The following is a 27,163-nucleotide window of genomic DNA, read 5'->3' as shown; positions in this document are numbered from 1 at the left end:
TTTTTCTTCAACATTTAGAATCATGCGTTTAAAGTATTGGTTGCTATTAATTTACACGTGATAAGCCACTTCGTTGAGCTATCATTTGTGGCCAGGTCGTTTCTGAAAAATAGCTATATAGCTTAATGGGCCTTACCTAGTAAAATAACATTCTTTTTACACGCTTTTATTTAACTCACTCCGTCTGTTGTCGTATCCTTAAAAAAATCTTGTAACTCAATTTTTACCCACTTCCCAACGTGCTATCGACTGCAAACGTGGTATAGGTATGTCATACTGATGACAAGACTATTTTCTATCATTACATTTTTTAATATTTTTAAACAATCTTTTTTACGGGTCTAATTGTCCACGCTCAACTCACGTTGCCTGTAAATCACCACGGTCCCTTACGCTATGGAAAGCTGCGGGGCCACTTCCTGGAGTCGTGGAGTTCTGCTATTACGAGTACGGTACATTTCATTAAAGCGTGTTTTTTTAAAAGTATTTTTAAATATTTTATTAAATTGTGTATTTATTTTGTCACCAATGTTTTCTAGAAAGCCTTTGAAAGTAGGGTGACTCTTTGACCAGTTTCTACTTTTTGACTCATCAGAAGGATGTGGCCCAATCGATGCTGCTGGGTGTCTTGGTGATATAGATCACATGGGGACTGTTGAGTCTACTTTATTAAGGACTGTGTAACAGGCTGCCACAATTCTTGCAAACTGATAAAGAAACAATCATGCCTGGAGAAAATCGTGCCATTCAATTTTCTGTCCAAATACTGATCGTATATGCTAGTGCTGTGGTGTCATAGTTACACCAGTGTCTTGTTAACACCAAATGGTCCGCGAATAATTGTTCCAAATTATTGGGGCCAACACAGGAACCACACATGCGCATCGTGAACCTAGTTACCCAGTCATTTGCAATCCTCATGCTTGAACATATCGTGAGGAAGTGTTTGAAACTAGGAGGTGGTTAACTTGAGTAGGTGAGTTATTTTTTCACGTTAAAGTTGACCCTGTAAATACTATATAGCTTTAGTATTATTAATTACAGCGAGTAAATGGGATGTCTGGATAAACCCCACACATACAGGGTGAGAACATTCCCGCACTTTGCACATCACCGTAGTTAACTGCTTTGGTGCTGAAACAGGAGCCATCTCTTGTATCTGTTGGTGCCAGTGAGAGATTTCTGCATAAGGAAAGTCAGTTTCGTGCGAATATCTGGTGTGGTTGTGGTTGCCACGGGCGTAGTGGATGTAGTTGTTGTTGTCGTGATAGCAGCGGTGGTTGTACCTGGCCGGATGGTAATGATAACCACCGCCTCGCCCCAGCCCACCGAGTTATTGGCCCAGCAGGAGAACGACCCAGAGTCTGACTCCGCTAGCGGCCGCTCAAAGGACAGGGAGTTGCCGCTCACAACCGTCCCATTGGGCAGAGAGCCGTCTTGCCTACGAGAAACCACACCACAACACAGGGAGCGCGACACACTGTCAGCATCGTGTGATTACACTTGCTGCATAAACTGAGAAGAGGAATTCGAATGAACTTTTAACCCTTCCCCCGTTCTGAAACTTCTGCAAGTTGCAGGGTGGGGTGTCCGAGTCACTGTTGAAACTCGGGGTATGCGAGTGGGATAAGCGTTAATTTTATTTAGAGAGGCGTAGTAGCACTGCCATTTTAAATTTGTTATCCACTAAATTGTCTGTTCAGAAGTAGAGTGAATCTCGTCATGACTACATTTGGTACATTCTAATGATGTTCTATAATGGCTGGGAAGCTGAAATTTGTCCAAATAATGGAATAGATGCTTACGACTGGACAAAATCCAAAAACCAGTTGCTAAATTGTTAAACTTAGATGCAACAATTTTTTGCCTGAAGGTTGATTGCATTCACTTGACGACCACTTACAGACTTTCATACGTAGATTTTGGTAAAAGGAATTGGTGGCCAAGGAAAGGAAGCATTGGAGATCTGGGAGAGAAAGAGAGTGCTAGAGCCAACACCATGGCTGGCAGAGCCTGAGATTGAAACAACCCAAGACCAGAACCACCTACGGGGCAAAGGACCGCAGGGTGGTCTCGGAAGGACAGGAATCTTCACCATCGATCCCAGTGCAGCACCAATGAGGGCAGGGTGAGCCTAAAGTTATACATTAGTTTTACTCGGAGCGCACGGTTAGCATAAAGATCAACTTTTGTATTATGCTTAAGTGCTAAACACGTAGTAATATGGGCAAGTCCTAGCTTAATGCGTGGCATTGGTGACACTATAACCTGTTTTGGCCTGTAACGCGACTGCCATTTTTGAATGCTTTTCGCACAACACAGAATGTGTGCCATTATAATATGAAACTCGCCCAGTTCTAACGTCGAACACACCCAGTTATAATGCATAACGTGCGGCGTTATAATGGGGAATGCACACCGTTATAATGCGGAATGCGCACTGTTATAATGTCATAGCGCATTTTGCGTGAACAAAATTTATGTTTTTGTGTGCGCACTCGGGAGCAACTGAAAGTAGAATAAAACGTGGGCATCTGAAATCTCGACTGAGAATTTCAGAGGTGTACTGACTCTGTGTCTAATGTAGCCTTTATGAATCAGGGGGGGTTGGTAGATACCCAAATACAATTGCAGAACCCAGTGCAGACTCCGTTACTGGTGCACAGCATTTACGAAGCAATTTTTACGGAACTATTCTTGATCAGTCTATTGCGGTCCCTTACCTGCCCCAAAAATAGTGAGTGATGCTGGGGTTTGCGTCCGCTTCGCAAGTCAAGAAAGCTCCTTCCTTCCCCACGTGCCAATCGCCATCATAGCCAGCGATGCTCACTCTCGGTTCGTCTGCGAATAGAGGAGGCAACAGTCATGGGCTCCTTCAACTGCTGCTAAATATTCAAGGTCTTTCACTGTGTCAAATAACTTAATTTGTGTACACCATATAGGAGAGTCGCATGATTACTATCCACCACCCTCTAATATAAATTAACGAGTGCAACTACGTTGCCAGTTGTGCACGGCTACAATAAACAAAAAACTACACATTAATCAATAACACAGTGTGTGTGGGCATGAAATAAAAATATGCAATCGGTAACATTTCAAGCAATTTCTAACCAAAATATTATTCTATTATTTAATTTAATTTATTATTTTATCTTTAGACGTGACTTAACCGAAAGAACCAAATAATAATTCCTGCAGTCACGAAAGTTCTAAAATTAAGATTATGCCCGTGCATTATGCAAGATTAGCAGCATCAAAGGGAGGGAGTAGGGTTAGCATTAATAAAGGGAAGGAATGTTAATAGTATGGAGCTGCAGCAACTAAACCACCACGTAAAAAATATATATATATAAACTACATCAGTATCATCACTATACTAAATATACTCTCCAATAAGCTAGAGCTACTAACAGTAAGTCATACATTACAATTCTATGTCGCAAAAAATATAATATGCCTCCAGCTAAACTTTTTTTTCTTACATTACACGGGTCAACCCCGTACTATATACTGCCATAGACAAACCCAACATTAAATTATATACTGTATTACTATACACCACCTTAGACTATACATTGTAATATTACACTATGTATTATTCTACCCACTCTACTGTATACCACACTGCTGTATATTCACTATACAATTACGATACTATATATTACCTTATACATTATATGAAACATTACACTTTTATACTATTTATTATTATACAATCTGCTATACACTATACCATTGACCGTCGCGTGAAAGGTACTAAATTATTAAGAGGAAGCAACGAAATATGTCAATGGGAGAGTGGTGGTAGGAGACTTGCAGCGGAGCAAAGAATCCATTCCCTGCGGAGAATAAAAGATATATAGTCAATGCCAGTGAGTGGATTGCGGTCTGAAAGTCACCGTAAACGTGAACACAATCAGTTAAGATCCGAAATGGTTTATTACGTCCTTACAATGATTGCTGAGCCAGAATCCATCTTCTCGGTTGAAATTGTCTCTGTGTTTGTATATGTGGATCGCCTCATGAACGAATCTTTCATGGTAGCCAGATGGCTTGCAGAGAACCTCTGTCAGTAGAGTTTAGTAACTGGTATCGACAATCAAGGGGATTTCCCTGTCCCGAGACGACCTGCTTGTCAGTTTTGATGTGGTTTCCTTATTCACCAAAGTTCCTGTACCTGACACCATCGCAATCATTGAAGACTTGGTTCATCAAGGACTGAATACTGAGGTACCCCCCCCTGGTGAGACACTGCTTAACCAATACATACTTCACCTGGAATGGAACTTTCTACAAACTGAGGGCACCCCAATGGGCTCACCCTATCTCCGGTTGTAGCCAACGTTTTCATGGAGAAATTTGAGTCTGACGCCATCCAGACTGCCACTCTACGCCCGACCTTCCTTCACTTTATTAATGTTAACCCTACTCCCTCCCTTTGATGCTGCTAATCCTGCATAATGCACGGGCATAATATGACTTTGAAACCCCCTGCCCACCTCCTACGCATTCCACAAGTAGTGACTAATCCCATATCTGCATTTTCCATAAATATGCTAAATTCCTCTTGATATGCAAATTCCTTTGTCAAGGCGCTCTTCCCCCTCCAACCCAGCTTAAATATACGCTGCCAAGCCTGGTGGTGTTCATTCAGATGCAGTCTTTCCGACAGATCTGTTCTTCACCTGAGGACGGCTGCTTGCATTGTGGCCGGAACGTCGTGAGAATTTTTTTATTATGTTTTATTTTTATTATTTTATTATTTCCCTTCTACGTGACTTTACCAAAAGAACCAAGAAGATGTACTACACGGTCGGTTGTAGGACAACATTGTGTGTGTGTATGGTGTTGTCTGTACTGTGTATACTTTGTGCGTCCTGTATGTGTACTGTTTACTCTGGATGTGTACTGTGTGTGTGCTGTGTATGGTACTCTGCAGACAGCTGTCTGCTTATGCGATTTCACTTTGTGCACCATTTTCTTCGGAAGGCATCTACTACCATCGAGTAAATCGAGGAAAACGTTTGCTGCACCACATTGTTCAGTGGAGGTTGGTGAAGGTAGGGAGCAGCGTAGACATTCACACCATTGAAGTACAGAGCAATGAACGTTAAGATGCTGCCGGCCACATAGCTCTGCACCCTTATGAAAACCTATTAAAAATAATAGGTTTTGTCTTTTTCTGGCAACAAACTAGGTGTTCAAGATGTTCAAACACCAAATAGATACCTATCACAAGGCATTAAGTCTGCATTTACCACACGTACTTGTGGTAAAGTATGCAAACCAACATGCACTCAAAATAATGTAAGCATTGTCTGTGAAACTGATTGACTTACATCGGAGACAGCCTTCTTCATGGCCTTGTCTCACCACCAGTGTCAGACCAGAGAAAGGTGAACAGACAACATGTTTGTGAAATTCAGCGGTTGGCACCATGAGGCTGTGGAGCTCACACGGCTACTTTATTCGGGATAGAGATCAACAACAAACCTAAACCTTCACTGTGCTCCACTCACAGTGGATATCGAGGGTGGTGGAGAGCTCCACTCGAGCCGGCACCCAGGCAGGGTGCTCCACCCTGCAGATGAGCGTCCGTCCGTGGCTCTCGTGCGTCGGCTCCAGCCAGTAGCGGCTCCTCACCGTCACCGTGCCTTCGGGTTCTGCTTCCGAGGTCTCGTTGGAGCTGCCCTGATGGAGGCCACTCCAGGTGATGGAAGCTGTGGGTTGTCCTTGCCGAGCGATGCACGTGGCCACGGTCACCAGCTTCATGTCCTCGACCAACTGGGATGGGTTCAACTCCAAGAAGACCTTCGGGGGAACTGGGGCACAGAGACGCAGAGAGATAGAGACACATAGACACAGAGACACCAAGAGACATAGACACAGAAACAGTTAAATAGCAGTTAAGTGCTGCCCTCTATTGTGTGGTACAGAGGTCACTTAAAGGGATCTCAGAGGTAGCTCTCTGCTCTCCGCTTCTGTGGAATGTCCTATAAGAAGGGACACAATAACTGTGGGAGATATAAACTGATTTTTACAACTCTAAAGGGTCACTTTCACAAGAGATTTTACACCCCAACGGTACAGAAAGACCAATGGACAGATGGATTATTGAATCTATCTGTGTGGAACTTCAAGCATTATCCCCTGGTATGTGTGGATATTCCTCGAGTACTCCAATTTCCTCCCACACAAAGCCAAACACTGACGATGGAAAATAGCCAAAGATTCCTGCTCAGGGCCTTCCCTGTACAGACACCTAAGACTCAAAGAGACATTTCTGGGTAAATAATGGGCATTGTTGCTCATCCACGAATCATGTATGTAAACCTTATTTTGCACCGTATGTAGTCAACCATACTAATTGGAGGTGCAGGGGAAGGGCAACAAACTGATCACAAAAATCCGCTCTAATGAAATGAGTTTTCAAGATGTAATAACGTGGAATGTCTAGATTTAGGTCAAGGCTGCCAATAGAGATTACCACCAATCCAAGCACATTCAAAAATCTTGACAACTGAACTTCCTGACTTACTGTTAATTTATCATGCCCACTACTCACAGTGGATGTTGAGGGTCGTAGAATACTCCACTGGAGGCTCGAGGGCCGGGTGCTCCACCCTGCAGGTGAGTGTCCTCCCGTGGCTCTCGTGCGTGGGCTCCAGCCAGTAGCGGCTCCTCACCGTCACCTTGCCGTCGGGCTCCGACTCTGTGGTCTCATTGGAGCTGCCCTGTTGGAGGCCACTCCAGGTGATGGAGGCTGTGGGTTGTCCTTCCCGAGCGACGCACGTGGCCACAGTCACCAGCCCCATGCCCTCGACCAATTGGGAATGGTTTAACTCTAGGGAGACATTTGGGGGAACTAGGGCACAGAGACGCAGAAAGACAGAGACGGTTAAATAGCAGTTAAGAGCTGCTCTCTACTGTGTGGAGCAGAGGTCACTGAAAGGGATCTCAGTGGGAGTAATGTGTCATTGGCTTCCGTGGACTGTTTTTTAAGAAGGGACACAAATAACTGTGGGAGATAAACTGTTTCTTACAACTATATAATGGATTATCTTCGAGGGATTTTACACCCCAACAGTACAGAAAGACCAATGGTCAGATGGATTACTGAATCTATATCTGTGTGGAAATTGAATAATTATCTCCTCGTATGTGTGGGTATTCCTTGGGTACTCCGGCTTGCTCCCCATACATAGCCAAACACTCACGACGGGAAATGACCAAATATCCCTGCGCAAGACCTTCCCTGAAAAGACACCTAAGACTCAAAGAAACATTTCTGGGTAAATAATTAACATTGTTACTCTTGCACGATTTATGTAGAACTTCTTGTGCACCGTGCGTAGCCAACCATGCTAATTAAAGGTGTGAAAGAAGGACAACAAAATGAACACAAAAATCTGTTCTAATGAAATTAGTTTTCAATCTATAGTAACAATGTGAAATGTCTAAAATGGACTCAGGGCTGCTAATGCAGATGACCACCAATCCAAGCTCATTTCAACATCTCGAAAACTGAACTTTCTGACTTATTATTTATTTATTATGCCCACCACTCACCGTGGATGTTGAAGGTGGTAGGGTAATCCACTGGAGACTCGAGGGCCGGGTGCTCCACCCTGCAGGTGAGTGTCCTCCCGTGGCTCTCGTACGTGGGCTCCAGCCAGTAGTGGCTCCTCACCGTCACCGTGCCGTCTGGCTCCTCCTCCATGGTCTCATTTGAGCTGCCCTGATGGAGGCCACTCCAGGTGATGGAGGCTGCGGGTTTTCCTTCTTGAGCGACACACGTGGCCACAGTCACCAGCCCCATGCCGTCGACCAACTGGGGTGGGTCCAACTTCAGGAAGACGTTCGGGGGAGCTGGGGCACAGAGACACAGAAACACAGAGAAGGTTAAATAGCAGTTAAGTGTTGGCCTCTACTTTGTGGAGCAGAAGTTACTAAAAGGGATCTCAGAGGTAGCTCTGTTATCTGCTTCTGTTGGCTGTTCTCCAACAAGAAGGAACACACGACCCTTTCCCATTCTGATGTTGTACGTGTACGTCATCATGGAATGGTTCCATTATGATCACGTATACGGTCCAAATCTGAAGAAAAAATAAAATAACTTAATCAGTACCGAGGCTCCGACAAGGTCATACGGGAGAGTGTGTGGCACAGTTTGGTACCAACTAGCATACGGTTCTCTGCAGTGAGTACAATATTTAAAAACAACGGCACTATGCCTATGTAAGTAATATGAGCACTGAACTGCTTGCGCGTTCCGAGATTCAGTAGTGAACGGGACCCCACCCTGCAACTTGCAGACGTCTCGGAACGGAAAAGGCTTAACTGTGGGAGATTCAAACTGATCCATCTCATGACACTGATCACACAATTGAGATAACATTTCGAGGGGGGAAACGAAAATATAGATGAAGGTCATGTTTGGGGTGGCTGATTCTGTGCAACATTTCATTCATGTGTAATAACAGCCATAGAGGGCTCACGTGGTGATTGGCTTGCCGGTCCCGCTTTGTAGCCAATAAGGGGTGAGCCAGGGAGCATGGCCTCGGCGTGATCACGGCATGTTAGCAGGGGTGATTGGCCTGGCCAATCGGGGCCTCAGCTAATGGGAAGAAGGATCAGAGGCGTGGTCCCGGGATTGACAGGGAACCATCTGGAACGGTCAACGCTGACTACGGAGGATTGGCTTAGGGGTACCACGTGACCAAGGGATTAAGAGGAGGAGAGAGAGAGAGAAGTCGGGAGCAGACCTGGGAACAAAAAGAGCAAGAGTCACGCGTGTACGGGGCTCTGGGTGCCACGTGCGCGGTGGGGACTTAGCTGGGAGTCTGCCCGCTTCCCGTTGTCTGTCAGCAACGGGGAGCGTGTGAGTGTAACTGTGGAAGTTGGAAAATAAAAAGGACTGATTCCGGAAGCCGTCTCGAGAAGGTTTATTACACATGTAACATTTGATTTAACTGGGTGGAGTTGTGGGCAGTTATCCTGACTCACAGTTGGAAGGTTGTGAGTTTAAATAGTGGTTGGAGATGGACTCAAACTCATAACTCTGGACTTGAGGTCATCCTCAACCTTATTAGCCGTGGTCAATCCACGCAATGGCGGAGCCAGGATTTTCAGGTAGGGGGGCAACCCCTCCAGCAATGAAAAATGATCGGAGTTGTTAGTAAGTAAGGCTTGTCCCTTTCTTTTTATTCGACGTGTGTGCGCCAATGGTGCAGCAATCGATCGAGGGTCGAATTCGAACCGTGTGTGATCGGCATCGCGCTCGCTGTACCGTATACGTAACTGCGCACAATTCTGTGAGTCACTTATAACTGCTTTGCCATTACTTATTGCCAATTATTGACTCAGACTAGTGTCCTTTCATCTCATAGAGTCCCTGGCACCTAATAATATGCTACACAGTGGCAGTGAGGGTCGCAAAATGCCGATGTATTACTAATAAAGCCCAATGATCCGATCGAAATTAGGGATTTCGATCAGAACATTTGGGGGGCACGAGCCAACTCCCCCCCCCCCCCACTGGCTCCGCCAGAAAATCCACCCTCACAATCTCGTGATGCAACAATCATAGACTAATGGTGGAGTGGTAACCAAGGGAGAGAAAGTGTCCGAGAGATCCTCCGGCATGGAGATGGAGCAGTTAACCTCAGATAGTGTGCGGGTGGGCTTGGTGTATAGGTATCACTTTTTCTGAAGTCACAATTAGTTCCACACCAGAGATATGTAAAATGCTCAATGGTGTTTCGGGTACCACGTAGAGGCAGATCTGCAAACTTCAAGAGGGTGGAGGTCTCAAAATTTGAAGATTTTGAAAATAGGGCCTCATTGATGACAATTCCTCACTTTTTGCAGAGTAACAAGTTAGGCATTGTGGGTAGAAGGCGAGGCAAGTCAGGTGGGAGGCAGTGGCAGGCACTTGGTGCCAACCCTAAACACGTTCCTTCTGAGTGGGCAGGTAGGAACTTGGTTGGACAGCGCATTCGTGCACGACAGACAAATTTGCACGACAGACAGACAAATAATCCCTGGTGGGCAGTGTGGAACCTGTTGTTCCTACCTGTAATATGCATTGTCATATAATACTCCGTAAAGTATTTTTTTATTGGGGGGGGAGGGGGGTTAATTTATATGCTTCATGTTAACCTAGAAATGCATTAATGAGTTTTATCTTTTACAAGGAATACATTTGCTTTTTTGGACAAACTGAATCACCTTAAGGCTGGGAATGTTGAAAGAAACACGAGGCAAAAAGATCCGCTTTTTTCTTTTCAAGACTTCCATTTTTTTAATGGAGCCACCCTCCCCCAGTTCCATTTTGTGAATGAAACAATCGCCCATCTCCTCATTGGCCCGACTCGCCACGTGCCCCCCCCCCAACCATTAACCCCCCCACTTCTACCAACCTCAACCCAGCGAAACCCTGCGAGCTCGATTAATTAAATAATTGTATTCGGTGCCCCCGAGCCAATGGGAGGGCTCTGGTGGGGCAGGGCCGTGGTATGCACGACAGACAAATAATCCCTGGTGGGCAGTGTGGAACCTGTTGTTCCTACCTGTAAAAGCCAACTCCGCTGCATGTTCCGTGACCATGTCAGAGGATGCTGAATGTAAATAATAATAAGCGCTCCTGTGGACGGTGGCATTGGAGAAAAATACGAGTCCTTGTGTAGAGTAGTAGTTAATGACGTTACGTCACGCTCACCCTCCGGTGCAGTGACGTCAGAGAGTGACGTCATGCACGGCGGGCGGAACGGTGACGTCATGTCCCCCTGGGGTATTTAGACTGGGGCCTGTGACGTGAATGAGGTCGTCGTGGGAGCCCGGGAACGTGAAGGGTGGAAGTCGGGACCCAGGGTAGGGGGAAATTAGCGCCAGGCTAGAGTGGCTACTTGACCCGGCCGGCCGAGTTGGCTGATCCCTCAGTCGGTGCAGTGGCAAGAGCCCGGGTAGTCTGTGTGTGTGTGCTAGGGACTCCCAGTACCCTTCCCTTGGGGAGATATATAATAGCCCGTTCAACTTAGGCGTAAGCCCATAATAAACCCTTGGCAAAAGCCCCTGAGAAGATCTGCCTCCGAGTCGTCTTTTGCCTCTCAACACTTGTATAACACCGTAGTAGATAAAGATTGGCAGAAAATATTTACCCATAAATGTGTAGTGTCAACGATTCAGAGACAGAGTTTCTAGGGAGCACTTTCTTTATTATCAACTTTCACGGTCTTGTTTGCACACTCTTCACCGTAGCTTAGCCTAGCCTGTACATTACACTAGCCGTCTAACACTGATAGCGCTGACTGAGATAGCCAACTACTATCCTTCATAGCGGAGACGTTTAGCGACGATGGTGACGAGACGACAGCAATGACGAGATGAGTCCATTCCCAGAACCGGCAGCCTCGGGCCCCCGCTTTCGGCTCCTTTTATGCTACCAGCTCAGCCTGGCTCCGCCCTGACCGCGTTTCCCTTCTTGAACCCAACTAGCAGGTTCCAGGCGCCTCCAGATGGGGTCCTCTGTGACCCTTACCCAAGATCCTCTGCTCTGTCAACACACCTGTGCTCACGCTCACCGGCGTGTGTACTGTCTGTTCACCACAGCTGCCGCTGCTGTCCAACAGCCGGCGCTATTACACTACAAATGTAAGGATAAACTTTTGCGATTTACGATGTACTACACATATGCAGTGAGATGGCAGAACAGAACTGAGGGTACGTGGCCACGTTACTGTATCATTGCACATGCCGTATCACTGTATGGCTCATCTGCGCAGATCAAGAAAGAAGTTTGTTGTAGACCGCTTAGAAATCGCGTTACAACTGCATTGTGCAAAAGTGTTCCCTATTAAAAGAACTGCGTCGTAGCGAAAACGCATTATAGTGTGAACACCACCATGCATTAAGTGATGATTGTCCCTACCAGTTTTCAGAATCAAGAGTGAGGGACGGGGGAGGAGCGATAGCCCACGTCCCTTGGGTCGGAACACTGGTTCCACTGTCATGCTCGTGGGAACAGCGACAGACTCAGAATTGATAAAGATCCATTTAGAACGGCACCGGCATATCAAATTAACTTTTGACTGAGCTTTCTTACTGCGAAACACAAATACGCTTGCAGTAAACAGAGTCATTGTTTTAAAATGTGGAACTGATACGTAGTGTAGTATTGTTAAAAAAACAAAAAACCCTCACCATGCACAGTGAGGCTGATTGTTGCTCCAGCGTTATTTTGAGTGCCAAAGCCACAGTTGAAGTCTCCCTCATCCTCCAGACGCAGATCTTCAATGCGGATGGATCCGTCCTTCATTTCAGAGGCGAAATTCGTGAAGTTCAGTCGCCCATAGAAGTTGGTGTCATTGTCAATTGTGTAACCATCAGGACTGGCAAAGGCTATTCTCACTGAGGACTCTCCATTTCCTTTCTGCCAGGTTATAGTCCAGGATGTTTGTGGCCCCGTGTAGAGGCATCTCAGGGTGACCTCTTTTCCCCTGCTCCCATTCACAAACCGATCCACCTCCACTTGGGAGGTTCCCAAGGTCACCAGACCTGCAGGGATAGAACAGAGACAGCAGAGTCGATTTTAAACAGTTATGAAGTACACAGCAGTCTATAATTTTGTTGTCTAGAAATCCCATGAGAGACCGGTCCATCAGACTGTTGTCTAGAGACCCCCAATAAGTAACTGTACTGTATGCATATCTCAGTTTTGTACAGTTAAATATTTAAAATTGTATACTGTGCAATTTTTTTTGGTAAAAACATCGCATTAATTTGAAGCTTAAGAGTAATTGGTGGTAAAATCAATATTGCACCATTGTCCTGTGCAAAAGTGGCAATTAGTAGCATCTGCTCATCCCTTCTACACAGCCATGAGCAAACTTGTACCTAAAGGAAACTTTCCTTCGTAATGCAATTTTAAAAGTTCATATCATATATCATAGTTAGCATGACAGTAGTGTAATGCGAGCGTATGCTGGGGCTTCGCCGCCCCAGCCCCTAAGCCAACCAGGCGACACGAACCATCGGGGGCAGGGTTCAGGGGCGGAGCCCGCGTGCGCTAGGGGGTGGTCTTATCTGGAAAGTTCTTAAGGGGTGTGGTGAAGGGCGGAGTCTGGGTGACGTGGGAAGGGGATATAAGGGAGAGCCGGAAGAGGCTCGGGGTCAGTTGGTGAGAGCTGGAAGCTGGGCCACGTCGCGGGTCTCCGCGAGCCAACGGCCACGTGGCGATGCGGAGACGGCTCCCAGCGCGCCGTCTGCCAGCGGTGCGTGGGAGCGGAGAACCGAGAGCGAGAGGCGGCGCGAGAGCGGGACGCCAGCTCCCGCGACGCGCCGCAGAACGACCGAGGGAGCCGAATGCAAGCTGTTCAGATAACGAAGAAATTAACAGACGGAGGCACAGTCGCTTGTCGTCGACCTGTTTTAATACAGTAGGACACTATAATGGGCTAATATACGCATTTTAGCAAATAACACGGCATGCGCCTGACCCCATCAAATCACGAAAGGCAAGCAAGTTAGAGCCTAGATAAGTGCTCGGATGGGTGATCACTATCTCGCCGTCGTGGGCATCATGATGGCGAGATGTTAACTACCTTGCCTGGTATATAGGAGCTCGTGAGTTCGATCCTGACCCTGACGCCTGCTTTATATTTGGAGTTTGCATGTCTCTCTCCCCGCTGTCGCGTGGATTTTACCTCCGGTGCAATGCTCAGTAGGGCCCTTGTAAAATATAAACAGTTTAGTTGTACCATGCATGACAATCGTGTTGAAGGCAGTGGTTAGCAGAGGGCAATGCAGTAAATACATTGTTGTCTTGTACTCCACCCCACCTTCATCAACGTGTATTGACCAGCATGGTGAAGTATGGTCAAATATTCATCACGACCCACATGGCGTAGGAAGATCCTCATTCAGCAATGGATTGAGAAACAGGTTTTATGTGAACTCAGTGGTGGCTCCTGCAAAATCTCTCAGGGGGGGCAAATGTCTGGATGATTGATAAGGATAAGGTCCACCCATGCAATGGATAAATTAACAGCTTAAGCATGTAAAGGCAACTTCACTTTAATATTAATGAAAAATAAAGTGATTCTTACAATACATCTTGTTTGTTTCTATACTCACTATTAAAACAAACCACTCAAGTTTATTTTATTAAAGATTCCACTAGGTGGCGACAAATTATATTGTTGGATGAAACGTGCTTACGTATGATGACGTAAGCACGTATGATGACGTAAGCACGTTAGGGCGCGCCCTCCCGGAAGCCATAGAGAATGCATTGCAGCGCCCCCGTTCGAAAAAAAACATCTTTGAATGTAAGTCTATGGGACCACTCGGGGCGATTCTCAGCTGGAGGGAAATCGCCCAAAAAGAGGCGGTACTCCACAGAACGTAGCATGACGCTGATTGGACTATATCCAGAGGCACAGTGACGGCTAGCGTGACTCTGTGGTTGAATGACATTGGTGGTGCGTCGCCCAATCGCCCTAATGAAGAAACCGCCCCTGTGTGAACTCCTACACACATGGGACTGTTGTCCCTTTTCCCGGAAAGCACACCGCATCCCGCGGTTTCAGATTTAATTGTCCTTCCCCCGCACCTCAGATTAGCATTGCTGGCTATGTACTGTGTGAAAGAAGTTCAGCATACATACAAGAAGTCCAACATACAGATCACTTGTGAAAATTAGCTATATAGCGCAGTATGCCTTTCCTGCTACTGTTAAATAGTTTAGTAGTTTAGTTTCTAGCAAGCCAGGGTACTGGCTTCATACGGCAGCAACGAGAGAACCAGGAAATGAGCCCCATTGCACATTCCCAGGGGACGACGCTAAGAATATGTACAGCTGGGTCATAAACCAACATCATCCTTTACTAACGGCTACCATCCACCTCACAATCTAGGGGCGATGGGGGGGGGCTGGGGGGTGGAGTTACTCGCACACCCAGGATGATCTCTAATCTTTGTGTGATTTAATATAGCTGTGTTCTCCTATAACGCGGTAGTAGCGTTCCTGAAGAAAACTGCGTTATGGAAAAATGCGTTTAATATACAATATAGGGGGTAAAGCACAGTCCGCGATAACACGTGAGATGCGTATGCAGGCTGAAGCAACACTGAGGCGCGTGGTTAGCATCTAGAAGCATCCAGCAGCATCCCAATGCTTCCTGTGGAAAGGCTACACCGAGGCAGCCGTACGACCGCTTATTCCTACTCGAGCGACGTAATTCCATTCACTCGATCTTTTCATCCGTACATTCCAATGCGCCTCCTCCGTGTATGGATATCAAGAAATAAACAGAACCTGTAGGGTAAACAGCCAGGACTCGGCCGTGAAGTAGAGGCCAGTTGAAAGAGGTGAGACTTCAACACACCTAAATATATATATGAATATATATCACGACTCTGATTGTTTTATGAGCAAAAGCAAACCGTTCCAAAGCTTGGGAGTTGCACTAAAAAAAGCCCGATCACTCCAGTACAATAAGTTCACTAAAACAATGAACGATATATATTGGAGGGCCAAAACTGTAGAGCCACGCGAAATGAAAATCCTATGGAGTAGTGAGTTTATCAAAGCAGGCTTACCGTAAAGCACCAACAGCCGAAACGGCCCTTTCATATTTCACACGGGCAGCACCAAGTTCTTGAATTTCCACTCATCTGGCCTCCCTGGAGGTCGACTGGTTTTCACGACGCGCACCACCCGAGCTCACTCGGACAAATGGCAGTGCAGTGGACTTGGGACTGTGTGATTAACCACGCACCTCCTTAATCGATAAACCCGTGTAACTCATTAACCAGGGAGACACGGAAAGCTAAAGGGATGCGTTGGCTTAGTGGGGTTGGTCAGAAAAACACGGGCAGAACGATTCAGCACCCTAAGCGATTCTATTAATTATAACCACCAGGGTTGTGATTTGTATTCGAGATTAAGCTGTCGTTTGTCTCGTTTATTACGTGTTTAATTCTGTATCTCTTTCAGTCTGTCTGTAATGGGAGAGAGGCATGATTAACACTGTGTAAATTTTTTTTCGATTTAAAGCTTTTGTGACTGCAGGGATTCATCTTCTTGGTTCTTTCGGTAAAGTCACGTAGAAGGGAAATAATAAAACAAAAAATATATATAATATATTATTTTATTATATTATTTTATTATTATATTATATTATTTTATTATATTATAATATTATATTATTTTATTATTATATTATATTATTTTATCTTGTTTTATTTTTATTGTTTTATTATTTCCCTTCTACGTGACTTTACCGAAAGAACCAAGAAGATGTGTAAAACATGTTATTTTTTATTTTTTTCATGGGTAGTAAGTGTTATTTCCTAATTGCTTAAGCCTCAAAAGTACAACAAATGGCTATTATTCTCCACAAACTTGGCTTATGTGACCAGGACAGTGATATTTTGAAATTTACCTTTTTTTCCAGAACATTCCAGATAGATTCATAGCTGAGTAAACTTGGAGTAACTTTTATAACATTCTAGAACTTTCCAGTAATATAAATAGTAGTATAAATACAGGGGCATTAAGCCCACCAGTTCAGTTTAGGTCCAGCTGCCTTAGTGGATACATATTTGCATTTTTCTGAGATGGCATCAAGAGGCTGCAAGCATCTGGCAGACGCATTTTTCTATGTCTGCGGCCAATTTATCAAGACAAGAGCGAAAAAGTACTCTGTGGAAGCATATGCTAAGATGTGTGAGGCCTACAAGGCATATTTCGGCATGCCTGTCAGGGCTCAAAACAAACCCTGGACACCTCATTTCACCTGCAAGCAATGCAAAAAAACTCTGGAAGGTAGGATGGACAATTGTTGCTCAGAGTTTTATGTTATAAAATTTGTTAAGATTCAAAAAGTTGTAAAAAAAAAATATTTTAAAATGTTTAACAATTTTCAATGCTATTGAAAAAAATATATCATATATGAAAAATTGTTGACAGAATCTCTTACACATTAGTCATGGGTGAAATAAATGTATTTTTGTAGGATGGTACAGAGGGGAAAAGAGAGCCATGAAGTTCGCTATCCCAAGAATTTGGCGGGAACCCAGTGACCACTTAAGCAACTGCTACTTCTGCATGGTGGACCCTTCCAAACGTCGCACTGGCAAGAATGCACCCGCCATCACGTATCCAAACTTTCCTTCGTCCATCGCCCCAGTGCCACACTGCCATGAGCTCCCCATACCCACTCCTCCGGAGAGAGAGCAGCCGTCTTTAGAAGAGAGCAGCAAGTCAGAGAGCGAGGAAGACGTTGTAGATCCAGATGACAATTTCAGAGGTGGAGCTGAGGAGAAAAACCCCTACTACCCCAACCAAAAATACCTCAGCGACTTGATCAGAGATCTGGTCTCACCAAGTCCAATGCCGAGCTTTTGACGTCTTGGCTCAAGCAGTGGAACTTATTGGATGAAAGTGTGCAAGTCGCAGATCGGAGGAAGCATCACCAGCCTTGTTGCAGCTTCTTCACCCGTCAAGATGGGCTCTGCTTCTGCCACAAAGTGACCAGTCTGTTCGAGGCAATCAGAATCGCCTGTAATCAGAATGAGTGGCGCCTCTTCATTGACAGCTCATCCAGGAGCCTCAAAGCCGTGCTGCTCCATAATGGTAACAAGTACCCGTCTCTTCCCCTGGCTCACTCGGTGCACCTCAAAGAGGATTACAACAGCATCAAGACCTTGCTGGACGCCTTGAAGTATGATGAGTCTGGCTGGGAGGTCATCGGAGACTTCAAAATGAATTGGCATGTTCTGTTTACTTGACAAACCTTACTAATTGGCTGTGTCGGGTGGTGGCAGGTTAACAACACATTTATATTCACGCGATCTAATGAAATAAAACTACATTATGGATCTTAACAGTTCATGTTTTGTTGCCATAAAGGGTAAACCTATTCTTATTTTTAATCATTTTAATACTAGCCAAAATGTCCCATAGATAGCACACGTCTCTGAATTTTCAAGCAAAACGCTTGATGCATGTTAAAACGCACATCAATAAAAATATTTATTGTAAAAAAAAACATTAAATATACTACGTGCAGAGACTGATGCTGTGAAGAAGAGTTGGTGAGGTCTTTATGGGACACGGTACTGCTCGCGTTGTACGACCCCGAACGTGCTCGCGACTGAAGTGCACACACCTCATCTGCTCTCAACCTCACGCTAATAGTGTCAGAGCTCCCTCTACCGGATTCTGTAGCAAATAGCAATACAAAGACAAAAATCCCCCGTACTGCCTGAACAGACTGCTGGGCAAGTGTTAGCTCGCAACTGTGAAGGCCGGCACTGTGATCACACGAGGGGGTGGGTGGTCACATTGTGATACCAACTGGCAAACATAACATTTACAGGAAACAATAATCGATTGATTTGTTGGTTAATTGTATATGTGTAGTGACGCCAACACACGTGGTGACTTCTTAAAAGCCTTTTATTCAGACAGCACTAATGATGGTCAGGCTTGGTTCTTGAGACTTGAGCTCTGTCTTCTTCCCAACGTTCCCTCTCCTTGTGCTGTCTCCTTTTATACCTCCCAAACCTCCCTCTCTGGAAGCTTCCATCACCCTACTCGCTTCGGCCAATCGTGACCCTTCCCCACCAACGGTTCTCAACCATCCTTCTGCAGTCCACCCTTGCTTCCCGCCTTTTTACCTTTCAAATCATTCCTCCAATCCCTTTCAATATTGCCTCCCGATCAATCACTGTGGAGGCCTCTCTGCACCAATGGGAGGCCTTGGCCTACTTCCTGATTGTTTGTCTGACCGTACGCTTGTGTCAGGTAAATGGTCTGTTATCTCGGTCATTATCTTCTTACTATATATATAAAATGGGAATTTTTGAATGTGTGTCTGTTCGAAATGTTTAGCATACTTCCCAACATGCAAAAACTTGAAATGTGTCATGTGTGTAGCTTCCAGACTGTACACAATGGAAAAAGTAGAAAAATATACTTTTGTATGGGGGGGGGGGTGGCGAAGTGAGCGGTGATGTCATATCTGTGATGCCACCCACATGTGGCAGCGTTACGCAGGGTGCCTGCTGACGTCACACATCCCCCACCACCCTCCGCGTCGGACTGTATTAATCCAAGACAAGAATCCAAGTCCCGGGCGAAGCCGGGTAGTAAAGCTTGTATTCGTATAAAACATCCGAAACACATCAATGGCATAGATGCCAAAACAGATGTTTTTTTTTAAGCCAAATATCAGAGATCTACAATCCAACCCTGCACCATCCTCCATCACTTGCCACCCGACTAAAACTCTCCAAGGCCTGGACCTATGTCATGTACTGTGTTCAATTAATCATAATGATAATTACTTACATTTACAAGGTGCATTTAATCTGGAAACATATCCCAATTTTGCCGAGTATGGAAAGGAAGAAATAAACAGAACGAGGGGATGAAGATCAGTTTAAAGAGGTGAGTTTTAAATACAGGGTCAAATACAGCTGATCACCGATTATCCGGTGCATAATTTAGTATCTGGCTTCCAAAATTATCCAGCGGTCTCTGACCGATCTGGCGAAACCGTTCCAAAGGCATTGTCTTTGATCTGTACGCCGTTTGGCGTCCTCTGGTCAAACATCAATTGAGACGAGGCTCAAAAGAAAGCTGTCTCTGGTGTGGACCAATCAGTTTCAAGGACAATGCATATATTATCAGAGTGTATTTTTTCTTTTCATTTTGACTACAAGTATTGTGGTTAATGCATACATGATTCCTTGTAAAAAGGTTTCAGTTTTGTTGCCAGAATAAAGGGAAAACCCCTATTATTATATTTTGGTAATGGCAACGGAGGTCTAATGATGTAGAAACTCATCATGTCTTTGATGATGAGTTCAAAGGGCACCTAACTTTCGTTTCCCACGACAATAACGATGTCTCCATCTCAGTCAATGTGATGTGTGCCTCAGACAGTGCCACCTACATCTGCAGATTCATGACTACTTTAGGGAATGAGGTGGTGTGTTCAATCAGTAAGCGGTGTTTGTTTCATTAACGAGGATAGCAAGAACATGAATCTTCAATGAAGTGGTTTGTTTTATTTTTGTCAAAAATTACTCGCAGATCCATTGAGTGACCACTAGAGGCTGTGACGAGACAACATGAGCGGGTCTGTGTGAAGAAACACATTCAGACAATTCAGTCACGACATTAGATGCTGTGGTGCACTGAGGCAGACCACAGATGACCAAGTCCAAGTGATATCCTGCTGTTCAAATTAGCATTGAGAGGTGATGCGCAAGTTACAGCCCTGCAGAGCCAGTGGTCTAAATTACACATTCCTATGGCATGGGTGCCATGCAACTAGCATGGCACAAGTGTCGTGGTGATGAATGCCATTTGTTATTGTCTTACAGATGGTATTTGTCTCGGCCTCGCTGTGCGCTGCGTTGCACCACTATCCGAGTAGGTAACCTCGCATTCAATAAACCTTCAGAGCCAGAGTGAACATCCGACTCCAACGTATTTAATTAATGAAACGAGGTAAAACTGATGGAAAAACAGCACAAAATACAGCATCTGTTAATACTTGTGTAGTGAGTCCGACTGAGTCGCAGACGTTATCTTGGGAGCAACACTTTATTCCGCATTAACACGTAACACAACACAATCTACACTCGGGTCTCGAATGCCCATCTAACCATGCTACGGCTGAACTAGACACGGTTCACTTTCCAGGTCCAGACCACAAGCTGGGTCCCGGACCACGTGGCTCGAGGCTTCTTGTCCCTGACGTGGATCTTCCAACACTTGAAGAACCCCGAGCTCCTCACGGAGCTCTCATTATATGCTCCAGGGCTGGGGCTGGCTCCGCCCTTAGCCCCGCCCACCTTCAAGGCTTCTTGAGCTCCTCAAATGTTCTCGAGAGCTCCTCGGGACCACGTGACTGCCCCTTGGTCCCCGTCCACCGGTGGCCCCCCTCCAGTATCGTCCGGTCACGTGATAATAGGTCAGCCAGAGTGTCATGCTCCAGAGTAACCCTGGCTGCCTGACATTCCCTCACTGGGAGCCGGTACCGCATACTGCTCGCGGTGCCTCCGCGCTAACCAGCGCTCACCCAACCACCGCAAAGGTTGGTACTGCAGCCCATAGCCTGGGCTGCCCATAATGACAACATTACCCGCCGTGTCTTCGCAAGCCCCAGCACCATACAGTGACGAGCACAGTCACTACACTTGCAATATCAATACAATGAATGAACACTGCAACATCATAACATTGTCTTAGATAACATAAATCTCAACAATAGGTCCTGGATGGACCAGGCACTTACAGTAGCACTGAATAGCTATACAACAAGAGAATAAGCTACTGTGTTAAATAAGGTCACTTTGTGTAATCACCATACTACAGCCCAAATCTACACCGCTGCACATAACACTGAACTGTGGATGAGATGCTTCTTCTTCCTTGTGTAGGGGTGTTAGAGAGAGAGCCGTTATGCATGGCAGCTTATGGGAAACAAACACAGTGGGCGGGGCTACGTGAGTGCACGGGGGGGGGGGTGCTCTCAACGACGTCCGCACCAGGCAGCCCGGGGCCCCACCCCTCAGCGGGGGTGGAGTATAAAGGGGGATGTGTCAGAGGGCTCGGGGCAGAATGTTAAAGCTAAACCAGTGAAGACCGAAGATCGTCTAGCTAGAGCCCTGGACTCCCCTGGGACGCCGCCCTTGTCAGGGCCGCGCAGGACCGAGCCAGCGGCGTGGTCCCGAGAACCAGAGCCAGTGCTCTGGGACTCCGGGTACCGTAGCCCGACTTACCAGTGTCGGGCCAGACAGCCTCCCCTAGCCCGTTAGTGGAGGACTAGGAGGTAGGTCAGAGATAGCTAGCAGTGTATTCCCAGCTAGCCGGGTGAGGGGGCCGATACCCCCTCTAGTATTGTATGTCCACAGTTGTGACTACTTGTACGGAATAAATACGTGTGCCTCACCAACGGTGTCCAAGAGTCATCAACGGTACTTCACTTGTTCTCAAGAGCGTATTCAAGTTACATGGGCACAAGTCTGGCTCGACTTATCAAACTACAAATAACCTTCACAATAATGCAAGTGGCAGGCTTCGTTGTTAACTAGGCCTCATATTTATCATAACAATTGAACAGCATTATAAAGACATAGCATTATAACGGCAATCCTAACGTTATAAGAGCATTCCCAGTATTATAAGAACATAAACGCACTTAAACACAATGCTTCTTAAAGTCCCGCAATGAACAGATGCACCCGTCTTCACTAAGACGCTAATCGTGCCTCCATTGTGTACTCTATGTAATGGCTGACACCCCTGCCTGGCCTCGTGACTTAGAGACCCTTAACTTGTAACCTCCTGGTCACGTGACCAAACTCAACACCATCATATTAGAAAGTTCCTGTGTAAACACACCATCATATATGCCGTGGGGCACAACAGCATTGACCCCTGCATCATAGCTGTTGCCACCGCAGTGCTACTGACGGAGATGGTGGCCATGGTCGGAGCCATTATTGCTACCGCTTGCGCAAGAAAGGCAGTCCTGTCACGTGAGTTCTCTGCATCAAAATGTTCGTAGATTCGGAAAGAATTCAGGAGGAATGTCACTCCGACTGAGAATTCTTGAAAGAAGTTTCAGAGTTCAGGACAGTCGGTCAGTGTGATACCATTCTCAATCTCTGTTTCTCAGTTAAATAAGGTGAATGTTTTTCACTACTAACCACTGCCGTCTAACTCCCCATTGGCTAATCCGTCAGCAGCAGATATGCAAACAAATTACATACATGAGTAAAATATCAATTGCTCGTTCTCAAATTTATTATCATTGCTTTTTTTCTTGTTTGCATATGACTGTAACCCCCACCTGAGTTCAATTACCACAATGCGTACGTGGTTCACCTGAACAGGAAGAGGGAAAAAAGCACAAACGCCCTGGCGAATGTCCGTTGACAATCTGTTGCACCTCTTGACGTGAGAGAGCCCCACGAGTTAGTGGGGTAAAATGCTGCGAGCCGTTGCTAACACTTGGCAACGCAGTGACGCGTGGCGTAGGGGTAAAACATAAAATGAAGGCATAGACTCACGTTATCATGTCAAGGGAACCATGCACAAGATGACCCAACAGAACCTGTTCATATCCTCCCGTAACCACATAATTCCATTCCTTCTCTAGCCCGTGTCACGCCCGTTTAGCCCTTTTTATCTGGTCAAACAAAAGCTGTGTACACACATACACCAGTACACACGTGCGCGTCTATGTTAATAAAAAATAACTTTTATCAATCAAAAATACAGCCCCCTCTGTCTCGCGTGTCTCCCCCACCCCACACATCCGGCCTGCCCTCCCTCCGCCGGAACTGCGTCTCCCTGGCTTCCCTGTCTCATCTCTTTCCACATTTTCCTCAATTCTCGGTCATTACACAGTAATGAAGGATCTCCACGCAGCACACCCGTTGACTGTGCGCTCTAATTACACGACCGATTCATCCTCCACGCGCGCAACTGGTGTCTCGGCACACCAACACCAATTAGAGCAACGAATTAAATGAATCCCAAGTTAATATCTATTTTTTTAACCCAATAATGGAGAATCTCCACGTGGCACGCACCAACAAATATGAACACGTAACTTCAGTGGGGTTTTTTATAAGTACTTTTTAATGATCCTGCACGCCCATGCCTCGCAGATCCAGAATGAAAGAGAACTAAAAAATCGGCGTACCTCGTTTTCAACCAACCAAAATTGCTAGAAAATGTTTTTTATTCTATCCTCGCAACAGAAACACCTCGGAAAATTAACACACCTCGCCGTCTGTCGTACGTTGAGTGGTCGCCGCAGTGGCGATAATGTTTAAAAAAGTATTGTTGATCGAGACGCTACAAAAACTATTTTCCCACTCCGTGCCCTCGTCAGCACAACAACAACAACAACCGCCATTCGCAACGCCATGTGCACGTTGAGGCCACGTGAAGTGTCGAACGCCCGCTGGCAAAAGGTTATGGGGCAGACCAAGGTGCCACGGGTCGACTGACTGAGATGACTGGCTGATGCACCACCTGTGCCCCTACTGTGCCAACTTGCTGTGCTTTAGCCACCCGGCGCTCCGCTCGTTGTTGTGAGCGTCGCTCCTCCCCCCTCCGTTGTTGTTGGAGGGCGACTGTCTCCAACTGCCCAGTAGCGTCCTTCATGAGCCTCCTCCACAGAGGCCGGTCTTGACACCACTCAGCTCCATATCACTCCATCTCTTCTCTAGCCCATGCCGTGTCCGTTTAGCCCCCTCGATCCAGGTCAAACAAAAATTGTTTAGGCATGCGGTGGCTGGGCATGCGGGCTACATGGCCGAGCCAACGCAGCCTTGCCTGCCAGAGGAGCTCACCGATGGGAATTTGTCCAGATCTTTCAAGGATATGTGAGCTCCTCACACAATCCAGTCTGGTGAAACCCAAGATGGATGGTAGGCAGGCCAGCTTAAATGTTTCTAACCAGCGAAGATGTTCCATTAGGGGGGTCCTCGTTTCGCAGGTGTAGAGAAGGGAGAGGGAGAGAATGACCGTAGCTGAGAAAACCTGAAACTTCGTGCAGAGCGACTGACCAGGTGGCTTCCACATAGTGTTACACAACCCAGGAAAAGATAATGCTGCTCGACTGATTCGGAGTGAGACCTCTGCTGTCAGCATGTAGCCCTGCTGACACACACTTAAAAAAACCTGCCACCTGATTGGGCGGGATATTCAAGCCCCCCGATTGGCTCGTACCCGTGTCATTGTGACGTTGCCTCTCACTCGCGATGACATTGTCATTGCATCCGATGTGAGGAACATGTGTTTTGCAGCCACGCTTTCTGGGTTAATTTGGCTGGCTCGAAAAAACGGATAGTGGGGGGACTGACGGATGGACGGCCATGTCCATTCAAATTGATTCAGCAAGTTCTGTAGAACCTATCGTCTTTTTGTGATGGAATGCATTATTGGTTGTGTAGAGACAGTGCATGTGTAGAGACAATGCGTGTTTGGAGACAGTGCGTGTGTGGAGACAATGTGGGTACAGGGACAGTGTGTGGCCCAGCGGTTACGGGGAGTAATTACAGGGATGAATATTAACAGAGGGGAGTTATGAGAAGAAGGGAACCATCTGGGAAGTTCTAGAGAGTTCGAGAATGGGGGCGTGGCCGAGGGCGGAGTGAGGGCCACGCCTTGAATAAAACGGGGAGATAGGCGAGGTTCGGGGCTGCCGTGGGATCGGGGTCGACTGTCTTCACGCCGTCGCTGTCTTCGCATTGTCGCTGTCTTCGCGTCATCACTTTCGTGTCGTTTAGTGCAATGTGTTGAAAGTGCTCAGTCTCATACATTCTCGTATGTGGGATGGTTTAATTTATCGTAAGTTTTCTCTGTGGACGGCTTCAGAGGCTGTGAAATGAAAAGCAAAGACATTTTCATTTTTGTTGATTCATTTGAGTTCATCGCTACAGGTATAATGTACAATTTTATACTTAAATCAAGTCCCATTTTCTCCCAGCTCAAATGTGCGTGGCACAGTACTACTCTTCTGCATTTGTTTGTCCTGAACCATGGCTATTATTCCACACAAAAGCAAAGTTTGTGGGGAATGATAGCAATTTTCTATACTTTTTAGGCATAAGCAATAAAAAATAACACTTACTACCCAGGGACACAAATCGTGTTACATAGTGCATTCACTGGGCGAAGATCCCGAGGCCGGCCCAGGACACTCTGACGAGATTATGTTGCTCGGCTGGCCTCGGAACACCTGGGAATTCTCCAGGAAGAGCTAGATGCTGTGTATAGTAGTGTATATTAGTGAATAGTATAGTAGTGTTTTGTAATGTATAGTAGTGTAATAGTGTATGTTAGTGTATAGTGTAGTAGTGTATAGTAATGTATAGTGTATAGTGCAGTAGTGTATAGTAATGTATAGTAGTGTAGGATATAGTATTGTATAGTGTAGTGTATAGTAATGTAGTGCTAGAGTCTGTCGCTAGGGAAAGGAGGTCTGGACCAACCTTACTTAACACGCTGCCTCCGGGACCCTCACCAGGACAAACGTATTGAGACACGAACGAACGAAATAATATTCAGCGAAGGCATCCTTACTTAGCGTTGCCAATTGAGCGTGAGACTTACCTGGTAGTGAACGCCCTCTTGGTTTTGTGGGTTCTGCAATGGGGAAGGAATTAGGTGGCAAAACTCACTCAATTAGATGTTGAATGTCGGTACAAATTACTCAAATGTTACGAGTGGATTATTATTTTTTCCGTGTGTCTGTGCCAGTGGTGCAAATGGTTTGCAGCACTGCAATTTGTTTGGCCATGTATCAATTTTTTGCGGTGAAATCTGAAAATGTCCTGGACCTCTGCCATAAAAAAATGTGTGCATATTTAAATTTTACCACTGGGGAGCTGATTGTTGTGCTGATCACCACTGCACCTCATTCCAAATAGATGCTCTCTCCATGTCAGTCTATGATTACTAAGCAGGGAATTTTGATGAATGTATAAGGACAAAGATTCCCCCGTGTGGGCTTCACAGATTGTTGTGGTAAGTGCTGTTAGCGTGCAGCACCTATGAAGACCAGCACAGCACACGAGCGGATGGGTGACTAGCACCACACTCGGCCGCCTTTTACTCCCTAGCGGTGATGTTCACACACCACTGCACCAGGTACTCATTTGACGCTGAGTCAACCTAGAGGAGGCCAAGGACTGGTACAGATAATCGTTACCGCTGTTCGCCGCGAGCGAGGATCGGATGGCCAGGTTCTAAGCATAGCACGCTAACCGCCACACTATAGGTGTGTGTTTAGTAGATGTCCGCCGATGATTCAAAATCGCGGTTAATCCAAAAAATATATGCAATTTTCCGCGGATCTCTATGCTAAAATCCACTAATATAGGTAAAGTTAAGAAAATACTCTTTCAATTTAGAAGGAATGACTGAGCGCGTGCTCACCCATAACACTTTCCTGCTCCCGCCCAGCAGAAGACTCGACCCACTAAGTGACAGCAGAACCACGTCAATCAACATCAATCAAACTCCGCCCACTGTTGTAAAGATATTCAACTACTGTAGTGTTGGTGCGATTACATGGATTTCGGGTTATCCAGAACAGACATCTTTGTTCAGTTTAAGCAC

The 27,163-nt window shown here is 45.9% G+C and overlaps 2 protein-coding genes across 3 annotated transcripts in view; both read right to left on the bottom strand.

Annotated features, from left to right (window-relative positions):
* Positions 1-27,163, bottom strand: part of LOC144737135 (uncharacterized) — a 131,651-nt gene that overhangs the window by 81,831 nt on the left and 22,657 nt on the right. The gene's annotated exons all lie outside the window — the stretch shown is intronic.
* Positions 329-15,740, bottom strand: LOC144737138 (nephrin-like). The gene is made up of 7 exons (XM_078619846.1): positions 15,604-15,740; positions 12,205-12,558; positions 7,573-7,872; positions 6,569-6,868; positions 5,523-5,825; positions 2,724-2,841; positions 329-1,441 (listed from the first exon to the last, which is right to left on the bottom strand). The coding sequence occupies exons 1-7, from the start codon at positions 15,635-15,637 to the stop codon at positions 1,120-1,122; spliced, it is 1,731 nt and encodes a 576-aa protein (XP_078475972.1). The 5' UTR covers positions 15,638-15,740; the 3' UTR covers positions 329-1,119.

This window comes from Lampetra planeri, chromosome 65, assembly GCF_965212315.1.
Source record: "Lampetra planeri chromosome 65, kcLamPlan1.2.h2, whole genome shotgun sequence".
Taxonomy (NCBI): Eukaryota; Metazoa; Chordata; class Hyperoartia; order Petromyzontiformes; family Petromyzontidae; genus Lampetra; species Lampetra planeri.
The sequence above is the reverse complement of the archived record's forward strand: the minus strand, read 5'-3'. Positions and strand labels throughout refer to the sequence as shown.

Excerpts from the sequence above, each read along its gene's own strand:
- LOC144737138 (XM_078619846.1), bottom strand. The coding sequence starts at position 15,637 with ATGAAAGGGCCGTTTCGGCTGTTGGTGCTTTACG. Across the intron at positions 12,559-15,603 it reads TCGGCTGTTGGTGCTTTACG|GTCTGGTGACCTTGGGAACC; the intron begins GTAAGCCTGCTT and ends CTATCCCTGCAG. Across the intron at positions 5,826-6,568 it reads TACGACCCTCAACATCCACT|TTCCCCCGAAGGTCTTCTTG; the intron begins GTGAGTAGTGGG and ends TCTGTGCCCCAG.